Genomic DNA, 16,757 nt, shown 5'->3' with positions numbered 1-16,757 from the left:
TGAATGAATGAAAGAGTCAGACTGCATGTTTTGAATTGTGGAACTTCTACTTTTCTCTCTGGTTTAGCTGGGCATTACTTTATCCCTTTCAGCCTCAGTTTTCCCTTCTTTAAAATGAAGATAAACTATGCCAAAGGTCCTTCCTTTCTCCCTCCAGATCCACTCTCCACCCTTCTCAACCCTGCTCTGTGCCAAGCAGGCTGACCTTTATGGATTGCATCAGTGAGCTTTTTTGCCCTCTGGCCTCCTGTGAATTGCCAGGAATTGGCCTTTGGAAGGCACTGACAGTTGATCAGCAGTGGGAGGAGAGTTGGCTTGGACATTTATTCCTGTGATTTCCTCCCTGCAGGGCCATGGTTTGGCAGTGGCTGTATGCTATGGATTGAATATTTGTATCCTTCCCAAATTCAAATGTTAAAATTCTAACTCCTAGTGTGATAGACTTAGGAGATGGGGCATTTGGGAGGTGATTAATTCATGAGGGTGGAGTCCTCATGAATGAGATTAATGCCCTTATAAAAGAGACACCAGAGAGCTCCTTCCCCACTTCTGCCATTGTGAGGACACTGTGAAAAGATGGCTGTCTATCAGCTAGGAAGTAGGCACTCACCAGTCACTGCTAGTGCCTTGATCTTGGCTTTCCCAGCCTTCAGAACTGTGAGAAATAAATTTCTGTGTTCATAAGCCACTTAGTCTGTGATATTTGTAACATAGCCAGAACAGACTAAAACACTGTGTCTGTTCTGAAAGCCACAAGTATCAAGTGACCCTCTCTTTACAACTGTAGATCATTCTGGGTTCCATAACTGCCCTACCCTATGCCTCCCCAATATTGCTGTCTTCAGGGTGCTTCATCATTGTTTGTTTATTTTCTGAATTCTGGCCACACTTTTATAAATAGATTCTTTATTAAACTCTATTCATTCCCCATTTGATTTTTCTTTTCCTTCTGCCATGATGATTGACATACAACACTCAGGGTTGCTTTAAGTATTTAGGGGAATAACATATATAAAGTGCTTAATATGGTGTCTGATACAGAATATGCAGTCAATAAACTTAAGAACCACTAGTGCTATTATCTATTTCCTTTTCATACGCATTATTTCAGTTTGGCAATATCTTTGTTTCATACAATTTTCAATGGTATTGATTGATTTACTGAAATATTTTACTGTCAAAAATGATGAGATTCACAGAAAGAGAGACAAAATGAAAAGGCAGAGGACTATGTACCAGATGAAGGAACAACATAAAACCCCAGAAAATCAACTAAATGAACTGGAGATAGGCAACCTTCCAGCAAAAGAATTCAGAATAATGATGGTGAAGATGATCCAGGACCTCAGAAAAAGAATGGAGGCAAAGATCGAGAAGATGCAAGAAATGTTTAACAAAGACCTAGAAGAATTAAAGAACAAACAAACAGAGATGAAAAATACAATAACTGAAATGAAAAATACACTAGAAACAATCAATAGCAGAATAACTGAGGCAGAAGAATGGATAAGTGACCTGGAAGACAGAATGATGGAAATCACTGCCAAGGAACAGAATAAAGAAAAAAGAATGAAAAGAAATGAGGACAGCCTAAGAGACCTCTGGGACAACATTAAACACACCAACATTCACATTAAAGGGATCCCAAAAGGAGAAGAGAGAGAGAAAGGACCCGAGAAAATATTTGAAGAGATTATAGTCGAAAACTTCCCTAACATGGGAAAGGAAATAGCCACCCAGTCCAGCAATTGCAGAGAGTCCCAAGCAGGATAAACCCAAGGAGAAACATGCCGAGACACATAGTAATCAAACTGACAAAAATTAAAGACAAAGAAAAATTATTAAAAGCAACAAGGGAAAAATGAAAAATAATATACAAGGGAACTCGCATAAGGTTAACAGCTGATTTCTCAGCAGAAACCCTATAGGCCAGAAGGGAGTGGCACGATATATTTAAAGTGATGAAAGGGAAGAACCTACAACCAAGATTACTCTACCCAGCAAGGATCTCATTCAGATTCAATGGAGAAATCAAAAGCTTTACAGACAGGCAAAAGCTAAGAGAATTCAACACCACCAAACCAGCTCTACAGCAAATGCTAAAGGAACTTCTTTAAGTGGGAAACAAAAGAGAAAAAGAGGACCTACAAAAACAAACCCAAAACAATTAAAATGGTAATAGGAACATACATATTGATAATTACCTTAAAAGTGAATGGATTAAATGCTCCAACCAGAAGACACAGGCTGGCTGAAACAAGACCCTTATATATGCTGTCTATAGGAGACCCACTTCAGACAGAGGGACACATACAGACTGAGTGTGAGGAGATGGAAAAGATATTCCATGCAAATGGAAATCAAAAGAAAGCTGGAGTAGCAATACTCATATTAGATGAAACAGACTTTAAAATAAAGAATGTTACAAGAGACAAGGAAGGACACTACATAATGATCAAGGGATCAATCCAAGAAGAAGATGTAACAATTATAAATATATATACACCCAACATAGGAGCACCTCAATACATAAGGCAAATGCTAACAGCTATAAAAGAGGAAATCGACAGTAACACAATAATAGTGGGGGACTTTAACACCTCAGTTACACTACTGGACAGATCATCCAGACAGAAAATAAGGAAACAGAAGCTTTCAATGACACAATAAACCAGATAGATTTAATTGATATTTATAGGACATTCCATCCAAAAACAGCAGATTACAGTTTCTTCTCAAGTGCACATGGAACATTCTCCAAGATTGTTCACATCTTGGGTCACAAATCAAGCCTCAGTAAATATAAGAAAATTGAGATCATATCAAGCATCTTTTCTGACCACAACACTATGAGGTTAGAAATCAATTACAGGGAAATAAAACATAAAAAACACAAACACATGGAGGCTAAACAGTACGTTACTAAACGACCAAGAGATCACTGAAGAAATCAAAGAGGAAATCAAAAAATAACTAGAGACAAATGACAATGAAAACATGATGATCCAAAGCCTATGGGATACAGCAAAAGCAGTTCTAAGAGGGAAGTTTATAGCAATACAATCTTACCTCAAGATATAAGAAAAATCTCAAATAAACAATCTAACCTTACACCTAAAGGAAATAAAGAAAGAAGAACGAACAAAACCCAAAGTTAGTAGAAGGAAAGAAATCATAAGGATCGGAGCAGAAATAAATACAGTAGCAAAGATCAATAAAACTAAAAGCTGGTTCCTTGAGAAGATAAATGAAATTGATAAACCTTTAGCCAGACTCATCAAGAAAAAGGGGGAGAGGACTCAAATCAATAAAATTAGAAATGAAAAAGGGGAAGTTACAATGGACATCACAGAAATACAAAGCATTGTAAGGGACTATTACAAGCAACTCTATGCCAATAAACTGGACAACCTGGAAGAAATGGAAAAATTCTTAGAAAGGTATAACCTTCCAAGACTGAACCAGGAAGAAATAGAAAATATGAACAGACCAATCACAAGTAATGAAATTGAAACTGTGATTAAAAATCTTCCAAGAAACAAAAGTCCAGGACAAGATGGCTTCACAGGTGAATTCTATCAAATATTTAGAGAAGAACTAACACCCATCCTTCTCAATCTATTCCAAAAAGTTGCACAGGAAGGAACACTCCCAAATTCATTCTAGAAGGCTACCATCACCCTGATACCCAAACCAGACAAAGATACTACAAAAAGAGAAAATTACAGACCAGTATCACTAATGAGTATAGATGTGAAAATCCTCAACAAAATACTAGCAAACAGAATCCAGCAACACATTAAAAGGATCATACACCATGATCAAGTGGGATTTATCCCAGGGATGCAAGGATTCTTCAATATATGCAAATCAATCAATGTGATAAACCATATTAACAAATTGAAGAATAAAAACCATATGATCATCTCAATAGATGCAGAAAAAGCTTCTGACAAAATTCAACACACATTTATGACAAAAACTCTACAGAAAATAGGCATAGAGGGAACCTACCTCAACATAATAAAGGCCATATATGACAGAACCACAGCTAATATCATTCTCAATGGTGAAAAACTGAAATAATTTCCTCTAAGATCAGGAACAAGACAAGGATGTCCACTCTTGCCACTCTTATTCAACATAGTTTTGGAAGTCCTAGCCATGGCAATCAGAGAAGAAGAAGAAATAAAGGGAATACAAATTGGAAAAGAAGAAGTAAAACTGTCACTGTTTGCAGATGACATGATACTATATGTAGAAAATCCTAAAGATGCCAACAGAAAACTACTAGAGCTAATCAATGAATTAGGTAAAATTGCAGGATACAAAATTAATGCACAGAAATCTCTTGTGTTCCTGTACACTAACAAAAAACCAGAAAGAGAAATTAAGGAAACAATCCCATTCACCATTGCAGCAAAAAGAATATAGTACCTAGGAATAAAGCTACCTATGGAGGTAAAATACCCGTACTCAGAAAACTATAAGACACAGATGAAAAAATCAAAGATGACACAATCAGATGGAGAAATATACCATGTTTTTGGATTGGAAGAATCAATATTGTAAAAATGACTATACTACCCAAACAATCTACAGATTCAATGCAATCCCTATCAAATTACCAATGGCATTTTTTACAGAAGTAGAACAAAAAATCTTAAAATTTGTATGGAGACACAAAAGACCCTGAATAGCCAAAGCAATCTTGAGGGAAGAAAACAGAGCCGGAGGAATCATACTCCCTGACTTCAGACTATACTACAAAGCTACAGTAATCAAGGCAATATGGTACTGGCACAAAACCAGAAATATAGATCAATGGAACAGCATGGAAAGCCCAGAGATAAACCCACGCACCTGTGGTCAACTGATCTATGGCAAAGGAGGCAAGGATGCACAATGGAGAAAAGACAATCTCTTCAATAAGTGGTGCTGGGAAAACTGGACAGCTACATGTAAATGAATGAAATTAGAACACTCCCTAACACCATACACAAAAATAAACTCAGAATGGATTAAAGACCTGAATGTTAGACCAGACACCATAAAACTCTTAGAGGAAAACATACAACACTCTTTGACATAAAACATAGCAAGATCTTTTTTGACCCACCTCCTAGAGTAATGGAAATAAAAACAAAAAGAAACAACTGGGACCTAATGAAACTTCAAAACTTTTGCACAGCAAAGGAAACTATAAATAAGATGAAAAGACAACCCTCAGAATGGGAGAAAATATTTGCAAATGAATCAATGAACAAAGAATTAATCTCCAAAATATATAAACAGCTCATGCAGCCCAATATTTAGAAAACAAACAATCCAATCCAAAAATTGGCCAAAGGCCTAAATAGACATTTCTCCAAAGAAGACATACAGATGGCCAAGAGGCACATGGAAAGATGCTCAGCGTCACTAATTATTAGAGAAATGCAAATCAAACTACAATGAGGTATCACCTCACACCAGTTAGAATGGGCATTATAAGAAAACCTACAAACAACAAATGCTGGAGAGGGTGTGGAGAAAAGGCAACCCTCTTGCACTGTTGGTGGGAATGTAAATTGATACAGCCACTATGGAGAACAGTATTGAGGTTCTTTAAAAAACTAAAAATAGAATTACCTTATGACCCAGCAATCCCACTACTGGGCATATACCCAGAGAAAACCATAGTTCAAAAAGACACATGCTCCCCAATGTTCATTGCAGCACTAGTTACAATAGCCAGATCATGGAAGCAACCTAAATGCCCATCGACAGATGAATGGATAAAGAAGATTTGGTACATATATACAATGGAATATTACTCAGCCATAAAAGGAACGAAATTGGGTCATTTGTAGAGACGTGGATGGACCTAGAGATTGTCATACAGAGTGAAGTAAATCAGAAAGAGAAAAACAAATATTGTATATTTACGCATATATGTGGAATCTAGAAAAATGGTACAGGTGAACCGGTTTGCAAGGCAGAAATAGAGACACAGATGTAGAGAACAAATGGATGGACACCAAGGAGGGAAAGTGGGGGTGGTGGTGGTGGCGGTGGGATGAATTGGGAGATTGGGATTGACATATATACTCTGATATGTATAAAATAGATAACTAGTAAGAACCTGCTGTATAAAAGTAAATAAATCAATAAAATTTAAAAAAATGATGAGAGTATATCTAAGGTTAATTTTGGGGTCAACCTTATACCTTAAAACAAAATGATACCTAGTAATTTTTTCCCTAAAAGATAATGTCTTATTTTTCGTTAAAGTATAAAATATGAAGCCCAATACAGTGTCCCCTGCCATTGACTTGTGAACTTTGGAATCTGTGAGGAAGAGTAGTTGAGCTAAGAGTACAGGAGTCAGAGCTAGGAAATTAGGCTTGGAGGCTGGTGATTTAGAAGGTTGAGGTCTTAGCGGGCAGTGGTCATAGAAGCCTAGGAGGAGACCAGGGAGCCAGGATCAGAGACTACAGTTAAAATTGCTTTGTGTAGGATGGGTTCTTAGTTTTACAGAGCCTTTTTATACTTAACAAAAATGGACCAAAGGAATTTGACTCTAGCTATGATACTCTTGCAGCTGAAGTCTCCAAATTTCTAAACAGTAGTTTCTCTTTTCTGAACAAATCCAGTGGAATTAATGTGATCTTGGGCTTCATTGGGTGTCTTAGGGAAGCTAGTCTTCAGATTTGGAGAAAGTAGTTGGTTTCTCGGTGGTGGTGAGTTCTGAATCTCTGCTGTGAACCTCCACATTTGTGATCTTCTAGAGTTTTGTATGGGAAGAATATTGAATCCTCAGCACCCATTTTTTTCTGAGATCCTCTAGATATTACCATGATGCTTCTGCAATTGACTTTAGTACACCCTGTAATTATCAGGTTTTTCTCGTAGTGATAATTGCTTGATAATTCATTGAATTATCCTCTGTGATAGAGAATGGATAATGATGATGGTATCTGAAGTCCTATGTGATTTACAAAGTGATTGGTACATTTTCTTACTTAGAGAAGTTAAAATATACTAATCTTGAGAAGGAAATAGAAAGCAAATAAGCATTGGAATGTAGTTGAATGCGGTACTTTCCATTTCATGGAAACACCAACTTGATTTTTATTTTCCAACAAAACATAGTAAAGAATTGCCACTTTCACATATTTATGATGTAATCGTTGACTGCTTTGGGACATTTCTTATTTTTTAATGTTAATGGAGTCAACAATTAAAATCAGAATGTACTTCAGAAATATATTTTAGTAACTGAGCATTTGTGGCAACTTATTTATTTTCCTTGTATGCGGCTTTTATTTTTCCAGATTTGGATATCAGAAACACATGAGAAAATGGCACAAGTTTGTTTAAACACAGAATTGGCTGAAATAAAGAGCAAGGCTTTATTGAATGAGGAAACGATGAGCTCTGGAATTATTGAAAGGTATGCTTCATACTGTCCTTTGCTTAGAACAGGCACATTCAGGAAAGGGTTTATATAAGTAGTGAAGAGGTATAGTGGCCCCAGGTACATATTACAGGACCACATCAAGCACAATCAACACATCTCAAGCTTCCACGCTTTCTGTTCATGCTGTTCCCTCTGTTTGGAATTCCTTTCCCTTGTTTGTTTGCCAATCAGCACTACGCATTCTAGGTCCCTCTAAAATGTCATTTCCCGTTTACACATTGTTTTCTGGTCCTGGTTCTGACGACTTAGGTTTGAACCCCATCTCCACAATTTACTTGTGAAAATTATGCAGTATCTATAATCCTCAGTTCATAAAATGGGCATTATGAAAGTATCTACTTTATAGGGTTGTTTTAAGTTTAGATGAAAAGTATGAAATGTGCATAAAAATACTGCCTGACATGCAGTAAGAATTAGGTAAGCTGTCATTAATCAGAATTAATTGCTCTCATATTCTGGCTCTCTGAGCATTTTATGTTCTACATAGCAGTTGGACTTACATTCAAGTTATTTATATGAAAGTGTTTCCTCTGAGATTGTTCCTTGAGGGTAGGAACTGTTTCTTAGTCACATCTGTAGTCCTGCAGCCTGGCATAGCGCCTTTCCATGGAAATGTGTGACATAGACTTCATCTTGTATTGTAGTTATTGGACAAAATGCTGAAATTTCTTTCCATTTACTTGCTGGGACATTTTATTTTGCAAAGTGCATTAAAGTTGCAAACATGGAAATCCTTTAAAAAATTATAATAAAAATTCAGCTCCCAAATTAGTTTTATATAGCTCTGAAAGTTTATAAATATCAAATTGACATGTTTTCTAAAAATTGTTATCTTGTTTCCAGGGACACTGGATTGCCTGCCACAGGTTTTGGAGCTCTCTTTCCTAGACACCCATCAGATTGGTACAAAATGTTCAAAATGTTTGTAGTCCCTAAACTGCTGCAGATTGCACAAAATGTTTCTTAATGGTTCAGGAGGTTTGTTTGCAGGGGTGAAGGAGTGAGGGGTGAACCAAGGTCAACAAAGTGCCCTTTATGTGCCATCTTACAGACTTCTTTCCTTCTTTTAAAAAAATTGTGTTTATTTTTTTCCAACTTATTAATACCAACAAACCTGTTAGAAGAAAAATAGATTATCATTTAAAAACAATTATAAACAGTGATATGTGTGTGTGTGTGTGTGTACAAAAAAATCAGCATTAGACTTCTTTCCTTTAACAAAAGTTTTTTCCCATCAATATGCAAGCAATAATAATAATATGGTAGTCAATACCCATTATTTGTAGATTCTATATTTACAAATTCTCTTACTTGCTAAAATTTATTTGTAACCCCCAAATCAATACTAAGGGTGCTGTTGCAGTCATTAATGGATATACATAAAGTGGCAAAAAATTTGAGCCACCCAATGCACACATTCTCAGCTGAGGTGGAACAAGGCAAGACTCTGCCTTCTTGGTCCAACTCTCATACTGTATGCAAGTGTCCTTTGCATGGTCATGTATTTTTTTTGCATTTTTTTGTGTTTTTTGTTGGTGATTTTGCTGTTTGAAATGGCTTCCAAGTGTAGTGCTAAAGTGCTATCTAGTGTTTACAAGGGCAAGAAGGCTGTGATGTGCCTTATGAAGAAAATGGGTGTGTTAGATAAGCTTCATTCAGGCATGAGTTACAGTATGGTCGGTCATATTCAACATTAATGAGGCAACTATATAATGAATAAAATGTCTCAAACAGAAACACACATAAAACCAAGGTATGTATTGATTGGTTGATGAAAATGTTGTGACCAGAGGCTTGAAGGAACCTAGCTCTGTATTTCCTACAGAGCTAGGAAGGGGTTCAGGATTTGATAATTCACAGTGCCTTTATAGAATATTACTGTGAATAATGAGAATTGAGTGTATAGCAAGAAACTACTATTCTTTACTGATACATAAATTTCTTTTGGGGGCAGCATGACTTGTTACTACAGAAAAGAAATTTCCACTCATCTTTCTAAAGAAGACAAACTTTCATAATTTCTGTAATGATAAATAGATAAGTGATGAAATATAGGTACTTACAAGCATGAAAAAATTCTAAGTGTTGGATTGTGTATTATGAAGATATGAGTACATATCATCAGTGGAAATTTAGATGTTTTTGCTTCCTTTGAGAGCTATCTGGCATTAGAGCTAACCTGTTCTGCAGAGTCTGCCTAGGGTGGGGGTGGAGAGTACCCTAAATAATAATGCCCCACCCCATTTCTTAGTCATCTGTTATAATTTTGGCCAGGTGTTTTAAACTGTGGGTTCTAATCTTCATTACTCCTGCAAGGCTGGCCTGGTCTGTGTCCCCTACAGCCTGCTGTAGCATCTCTAAGTAGGCTGGAGGATCCACAGGGAGTAGTCCCAGAATGATCGTTGAGGAGGTGGGCTTCTGGCTTCTAACAAGGTGATGAACTAAAAACATCCTACTGGCTCCATTTCTTGCACTGAAATCTAGAAATTCCAATAAAGACATGGGTAGACAGAATGAATCCAGAGGCAGACTTTGACAGCTATATCAAAACTCTGAGAAAATCTTTAGAAAATGATGGGCTAGAGCAGAAGATTGCTGAGGGATGGGATGACAGGAGAAGAGAGAAGGCAGGGTTGAGGTCTCTACATGGAGACTTGGGCCAACCCAGGGTGAGAGCTGTAATCTCAGTGGGCCAGGCTTGGATAGGAGCTGAAAAAGGCTTATCTATTGCATTTTCAAACTTGGATTATATGCTCCAAGTTGGATTTTTCTGCATTGATTTTGACTGCTGTTTTCAGCCCAGGACAGAAAATGAGACACCCAGGGCTTTACACAATAGAAATTTTGATGCCAGCAACCTACCTCCCTGCAGCTCTGACCTCAGCATTGAGATCTATAATGCCAGTACAGATAGCCAGGAGGACCCTGAGTTGTCTTCCCCAACTCCAATTAGGGAAAGCAATCTCGGATATAGAGTTACTAGACAGTATATCTTGAGAAGAAAGAAATGCCAGGGAAAATAAGTGCAGTTAAGCCCAGAGAAGTGCAGTAGAGGCACTCAACTCATATCTCCTATGCATACACTGAAGACACCAGCTAAGCCTCCCTTTTCAGTGGACCACTTATGTAGTCATCAAAAGCAGAGGCACACATTAAAAAAAAAAAAAAAAAAAGCAGAGGCAACTGATCGTCTTAGTAATAATACAGATGAATTCCAGGTCTTAAAAAAATATCATGACACATGTAAAGAACAAAAGCATCATGAAGAATGAAAAGATATAGGCAACCTATACCAGATGAAGTAGACCTGATGGAACAAATGTAACAGGAATTTAAAACCAATGGAACCGAAATTTAAAGCTTTATTACTTAGAGAAATAAAGACAGTTACAAAATAAGGCAAAATAATAAAAATCAGGTTGACATTAACTTCCCAACAGCAACACTGGATGCAAGAGCATAATATTAAAATATTGAAGGAAAAGAATTTTGAACCCAGAATTATTTAAATGTGAGAGTCAAATAAAGATATCTTCAGGCATATGAGGACTGGTTTCAGACTTACTATCCTGCCACAAATAGCTACAGGACTGAGCAAAACATATTAGGCAACTGTTGTCAAGGGTTGGATAGCAACCAGTGTGGTTCTGTGCTCCTGAAGATGAGATGTGAGCATCACTTATGCACTGAAGTCACTTTTCCTGGCTGCAGCGCAGTGGGGTGAGCCCATGAGTAGAGCAGTGTTATTGTTGAGCTGGGAGGCGGGAATAGGAATTTAGAGCTTCTGATGTAACTGGAATTTGTAGGATACAGTATTGGACAGAAGGAAGTTGTGTTTGGAGATAGGAACAGTAGTCTGCATGGGATTTCCCTCAGGTTCTTAGTCAAGGGCTGGGCTCTGCATGCACTATCAAAATAGTACATACTCCTGCTTTTAAAAAATCAAATAGAACTGTCTATAGTGTATTCTAAAATTTCACAATGGTACTCCCTCCTGCATGGTAGTATTGTGTAGTGGGCTTTAGGGCTCCATTACCTGCTTTCAAATCCTGGCCCTGCCACTTACTAGCTGTGTGAACTTGGGCTAATTGCCTAACAATTTTGTACCTCATTTTTCTTCATCTGTAAAATGGGGATGATAATTATAAAGCTAGCGTTGTTGTGACAATTAAGCAAGTTAATACATGTAAAACAGTTAAAATAGTAATATGTACATACATGGTAAATGCTATGTAGATCAGCTGGGCTAGACACTTGGCAAACCCTTTTCATCTAGAAACACATATCTATCAGTTCAGGAAAATATTCTTTTTTTTTTTTTTTTTTTGCGGTACGCGGGCCTCTCACTGTTGTGGCCTCTCCTGTTGCAGAGCACAGGCTCTGGACGTGCAGGCTCAGTGGCCATGGCTCATGGGCCTAGCCGCTCCACGGCACGTGGGATCTTCCCGGACCGGGGCACGAACCCGTGTCCCCTGCATCGGCAGGCGGACTCAACCACTGCGCCACCAGGGAAGCCCTCAGGAAAATATTCTTGATTTATTTCATTGATGATTTATACCCTCCATTTTCTCTGTTGTCACTTTTTGGAAATCCTTTATGTGGATGTTGGTTTGCCTGGCCTGGTTCTCTAATTTCCTCATCTTCTCTCTATTTTATATTTATCTTTATTGTCTACTTTACTCTCTGTGTCTTCAACCCTACTATTGAGTTCTCTTTTTGTTTTCTGAATCCTTCTGTTTTTATAGAATCCTTTTTTGTTGTTTGTTTCATAACTGAACTATCTTATCTGTGTGGGGATGTTAATAGTTTGTTTTCCTTAATTTTTTTCTTCATGCATCGTATCTATTTCCTCCAAGATACTTTTTATTAATTTGCCTTTTATTTGTTTGCTTGGTCTCTACCTTCCATACTAGAAGCTTTCCTCAGATGTTTGGTAATTAATTCTTGGTTCTCTGTGCATGATTAAGAGATGAGGGTCAGAACCTGTGTGTGAAGCTTGTTGATTTGGAGCTTCACTGGAGGAATCTAGGTGGGCCATTTTTTTTTGTAGAAGCCCTGGTATCAGTATTTTTAGTCTTTCCTCACGGACTAGTCACATTCCCCAGAGGAAGTTCCCCAAATTGCCCATCTGAATGGCGAAGGGCTGGTGCCTGTGTTCTTGAAGTGAGTAGGGCAGTTGGCTAGGACATCAATAGTAATCCTTCGTCGTGTATGGTCACCGAACTGTGTTGTTGGTCAAGAACTTTCTCTTTCACCCTTCCTAGTGAATAAATTTCTAGTTTCCTGCTGGAGTAGGGGAGGGGCCGTTATCCAGCAGTAGGATGTGGAGGAGGAGCCCAGAGCTCATATGCTTCTCAAACAGCTCTCCCCCAATCCTCCTTTGCTGATTTAGGATTTATTCAGCTTTCTGCTAAGTCAGAGACCACTCGTCCATCTCTTGAGGTTCCAAAATTTATTTCTCTTGTCCCTTTGCTGTTCTCCTTGTTCTTGTGAGTTTATTTTTACTTTTTTGAGTAACTTTGATTTTAGTGGAGCTTTTTGAGGAAGCAAGATTTGATGTGTACATTCAATCTTAACCCTGAAGTTGTTCAGTCTCATCTGAAATGTCACCTCCTCCAGAGGATGTTCTCCTTGTTCTTGTGGGTTTATTTTTATTTTTTTGAGTATCTTTGATTTTAGTGGAGCTTTTTGAGAAAGCAAGAATCGATGTGTACATTCAATCTTAACCCTGAAGTCATTCAGTTTCATCTGAAATGTCACCTCCTCCAGAGGACCTTCCCTTCCTACTGCCAGCCTATCTGGTAGGTCCCTTGTGGGTGTTCATAGCACCATGTACTTCTTTTATCCTTACACTATTCATTTAGCTTGCTGTTACTTATATTCTTATTTGTCTTTCTTTCTGAATTCAGTGCTCTGAAGTCGCAACTCTCCCACAGTCTTAACAGAGAGCCTGACCTGCAGCAGATATAATTAATTTCTTGAATGAACCAGTTAGTTATTTCTGATGTTGAACAGCAAATTATAATGGAAAAGGGGTATGACTAATTCCTATTTTACTTGATTTAGGACTTTAAGGCCTGAAGAGCCAAAGTTGCTCTCAATTCTATTCTGGTAAATACATTAAATGACATGGTCTTTTAGAAAATCAGCCCTTATTAGTTTGAAATGCTAGAGTTACTTGTTTGTTTTACTTGATTCACAAGTATTAGCAAGGAAATAAATACATTAGCACCATCAACCATCCTCCACTAATTCCATATATAATTCTTTCTTTCAGTTAATGTACACTGATTATAGGATGTTCCATACCATAGAATGCTGTGGTGTTTTATTTCTTATTTATTTTTTTAAAAATAAATTTATTTTATTTATTTTTGGCTACGTTGGGTCTTCATTGCTGCACGCGGGCTTTCTCTAGTTGCAGTGAGCGGGGGCTACTCTTCATTGCGGTGTGCAGGCTTCTCATTGTGGTGGCTTCTCTCTTTTGCGGAGCACGGGCTCTAGGTGCACGGGCTCAGTATTTGTGGTGCATGGGCTTAGTTGCTCTGTGGCATATGGGATTTTCCAGGACCAGGGCTCGAACCCGTGTCCCCTGCATTAGCAGGTGGATTCTTAACCACTGCGCCACCAGGGAAGCCCAATGTGGTGTTTCAGAATCTGCTGTCTTGAATATTAAATATTCTTTTGCTTCTTGCCAACTGTACAGCTGTAGGAGTTAAATGTCAACTTTAAAAGGCAATGAATAAAAATGAGTTTGCTCAATGGACCAAAATAATGTGCTTCAACTTATAAAAGAAAAGCTGTAATCATAATGTAAATTTAAACTTCAGGTTACCTCAGTGGAAAAAATCAGAATATAGGTATAGCTTTGTTATTAAGGAGACATTAATCAGATGCATTTATCTTAATTTTAGATAACATCCATTATGTAGTGATGGCATTTGACAGTCTGTTTCTTTTCTCACAACTCAAGCAATAGCCCACCTACTTTATTTTGAACCAATGTGATGGAGACGCAACACTGTTCTTCCTTAAATTGGCAGCAAACATCTCAGTGGAACATACTGAAAATCAGAACAACTAGAATGTTTGACACCACTGGACTTTTCACTTCTCACCTAAACTAGAGAAAAGGGCTTGGTGGATAATTCCTTCCACATATGTCACAGATGGAGATAAATTTTAAACAGATCCAATATATGGAACAGTCAGGTTGAGACCAAAAGTGATATTGATGACTTACACTTTAAAAATGAGATCAGTATGCTTTGAGGCTAGATTGAGCTCATCCAGAACTAGAGTTATTGCTTCTCTTCACAGTCGATCGCATCAGTGAGTTACCAAGAAATTGGCGTTGGCCAGTGATGGAAGGGGTGAAATCAAGGAGGCTCAAAGACCTCTTAGACATTAACAGTGCTCTTATGGTCTCAAATGGATACAGCTGCATGTTTAGGGGTCTCTAACACACATTACTTTTACGACATGGATAGAGACTTTAAAGTTGTAGAAAAGTAGTGAGGCACATTGCCTTTAAGGCACATAGGAAAAGTGGATGGGAACACGAAGATGTAAGTTAATTTAAGAGTCTGTCTTTGCCCTCCTACCTTGTTCTCAAGAATCCTCAAGGAACGTTCACTTAATTTGGAAGTACTCTTTATGAGGCATGGAAAACTCACTCACTAATTATCAGAAGCCTCCTCGATGTCTGATTATCTAATACAAAATCACATGATTCGTCTGTAGAACCAGACAGTTGTAGCTGATTTATTCTAAGAAGTAAGGTTTTCCGCATATAATATCTCGACTGTGTCTGTGACCATTTAACAAACAAAAAACCAGAAAGCAAAATGATAGAACAACAGAACAAAAACTATATAAAGCAAATCCAATTTTGAAAGAGATATAGTATAAATATAATTTTAAGATCATATTTCTCAGAAACCCTTATTTAAATATACATATATAACTGTATGTGGTCCTGGGATAATGGTTCACAGGAGAAGTTCTTTTTTTTTTTTTACGGGAAAAAGCCAATTCTGGCATAGAATATTTGCTGGGTGAGAAGCAGGTCCATGGGCTCCTGGGTCAGTTTGAGGTCAGCCCAGAAGTACTGACCACCTACTAGAGGATAGAGAAGAAGCAAGGTAGACCTCTCATAAGGTCAGCTCTAACTAATGTGTCCTGTCATTTTTGCTAAATTTCATTGCCGTCTGGTGGTAGTGATTAGTGTTTATTGTTGAAATTTTATGATAAATGTCTAGTTTCCAGAATCATCCAAACATTTATGTAATCCACATGACGGGAGAAGAAAGAAGTTAGTAGTGTTTTAGATCACTGGGTAGCTTTTTGGACATAGTGTGGTTTTTAAGAAAGGGTGTAGGAAAATAGGAGACCTGGATTCTACTTTGGGACCTATACTAAACCTGCTATGTGACTTTGTGCTGGCTAATAACCCTCTCTGGGCTCCAGTTGTTTCCATCTGGAAAATGAGAGGATTGAACCAATTAATCTGTAAAGTCCTTTCCTGCTCTAAAATTTTATGGTTCTAAAGAAGAAAGGCATCTGTAGTCACATAAATGGAAAAGTTAAATGCGGCCAAAAAGTAGGTGAGGGGCTTCCCTGGTGACGCAGTGGTTGAGAGTCCGTCTGCGAATGCAGGGGACGCGGGTTCGTGCCCCGGTCCGGGAAGATCCCACATGCCGCGGAGCGTCTGGGCCCGTAAGCCATGGCCACTGAGCCTGCGCATCCGGAGCCTGTGCTCCGCAACAGGAGAGGCCACAACAGTGAGAGGCCCACGTACCGCAAAAAAAAAAAAAAAAAAAAAAAAAAAAGTAGTTCAGAAGGTTAAGTTTTCATTGTTGGCAGAGAGCACTTATCGATATGTGTGTAGAGTGATTGCCTCACAGCAGCAGTAGCAAGCTTAGGCCACAGTTTAAACTCTCTCAATTTACTCCTCTCACTGGAGCATTTAACATTTACAAAACCTTTAGCCCTCTTCAGAGGAAAGGGACTGAATATGAATAGCAGGAGGTTTTTTTTGTTGTTGTTTGTTTTTTCTCAAAGTGCAAGGCATTTACTTTCTTTTCTACTCAGGCGCTTGTGTTGTGGCTTGTCTCTTGGTAAAATACCACCCAGTTGTTGGACATTTGTCCATAAGAAAAAGAGTTTAGAAATTGCCCTATGGTGATGGTGATGAGGATAACAACAAAGAAAATGTGGACAGGAGAATGGTGTGGTGAAAAGACTATGGAATGAGAATGAGACAGACCTGAATTCAATTCTATTTTTTTTTAAA

General features: G+C 38.0%; 1 protein-coding gene across 5 annotated transcripts in view; it reads left to right on the top strand.

Annotated features, from left to right (window-relative positions):
• The window catches only part of CFAP95 (cilia and flagella associated protein 95), a 127,918-nt gene that overhangs the window by 69,623 nt on the left and 41,538 nt on the right, over positions 1-16,757 (top strand). For all 5 annotated transcript variants that reach the window (XM_070045742.1, XM_060300859.2, XM_060300858.2 and 2 more), the window contains 2 exons: positions 7,317-7,435; positions 8,306-8,365. In XM_070045742.1, the coding sequence (XP_069901843.1) occupies positions 7,317-7,435; positions 8,306-8,365 (179 nt within the window). The remainder of the gene's footprint in view (positions 1-7,316; positions 7,436-8,305; positions 8,366-16,757) is intronic.

This window comes from Globicephala melas, chromosome 6 (assembly GCF_963455315.2).
Source record: "Globicephala melas chromosome 6, mGloMel1.2, whole genome shotgun sequence".
In the NCBI taxonomy this organism is placed as follows: Eukaryota; Metazoa; Chordata; class Mammalia; order Artiodactyla; family Delphinidae; genus Globicephala; species Globicephala melas.
The sequence above is the reverse complement of the archived record's forward strand: the minus strand, read 5'-3'. Positions and strand labels throughout refer to the sequence as shown.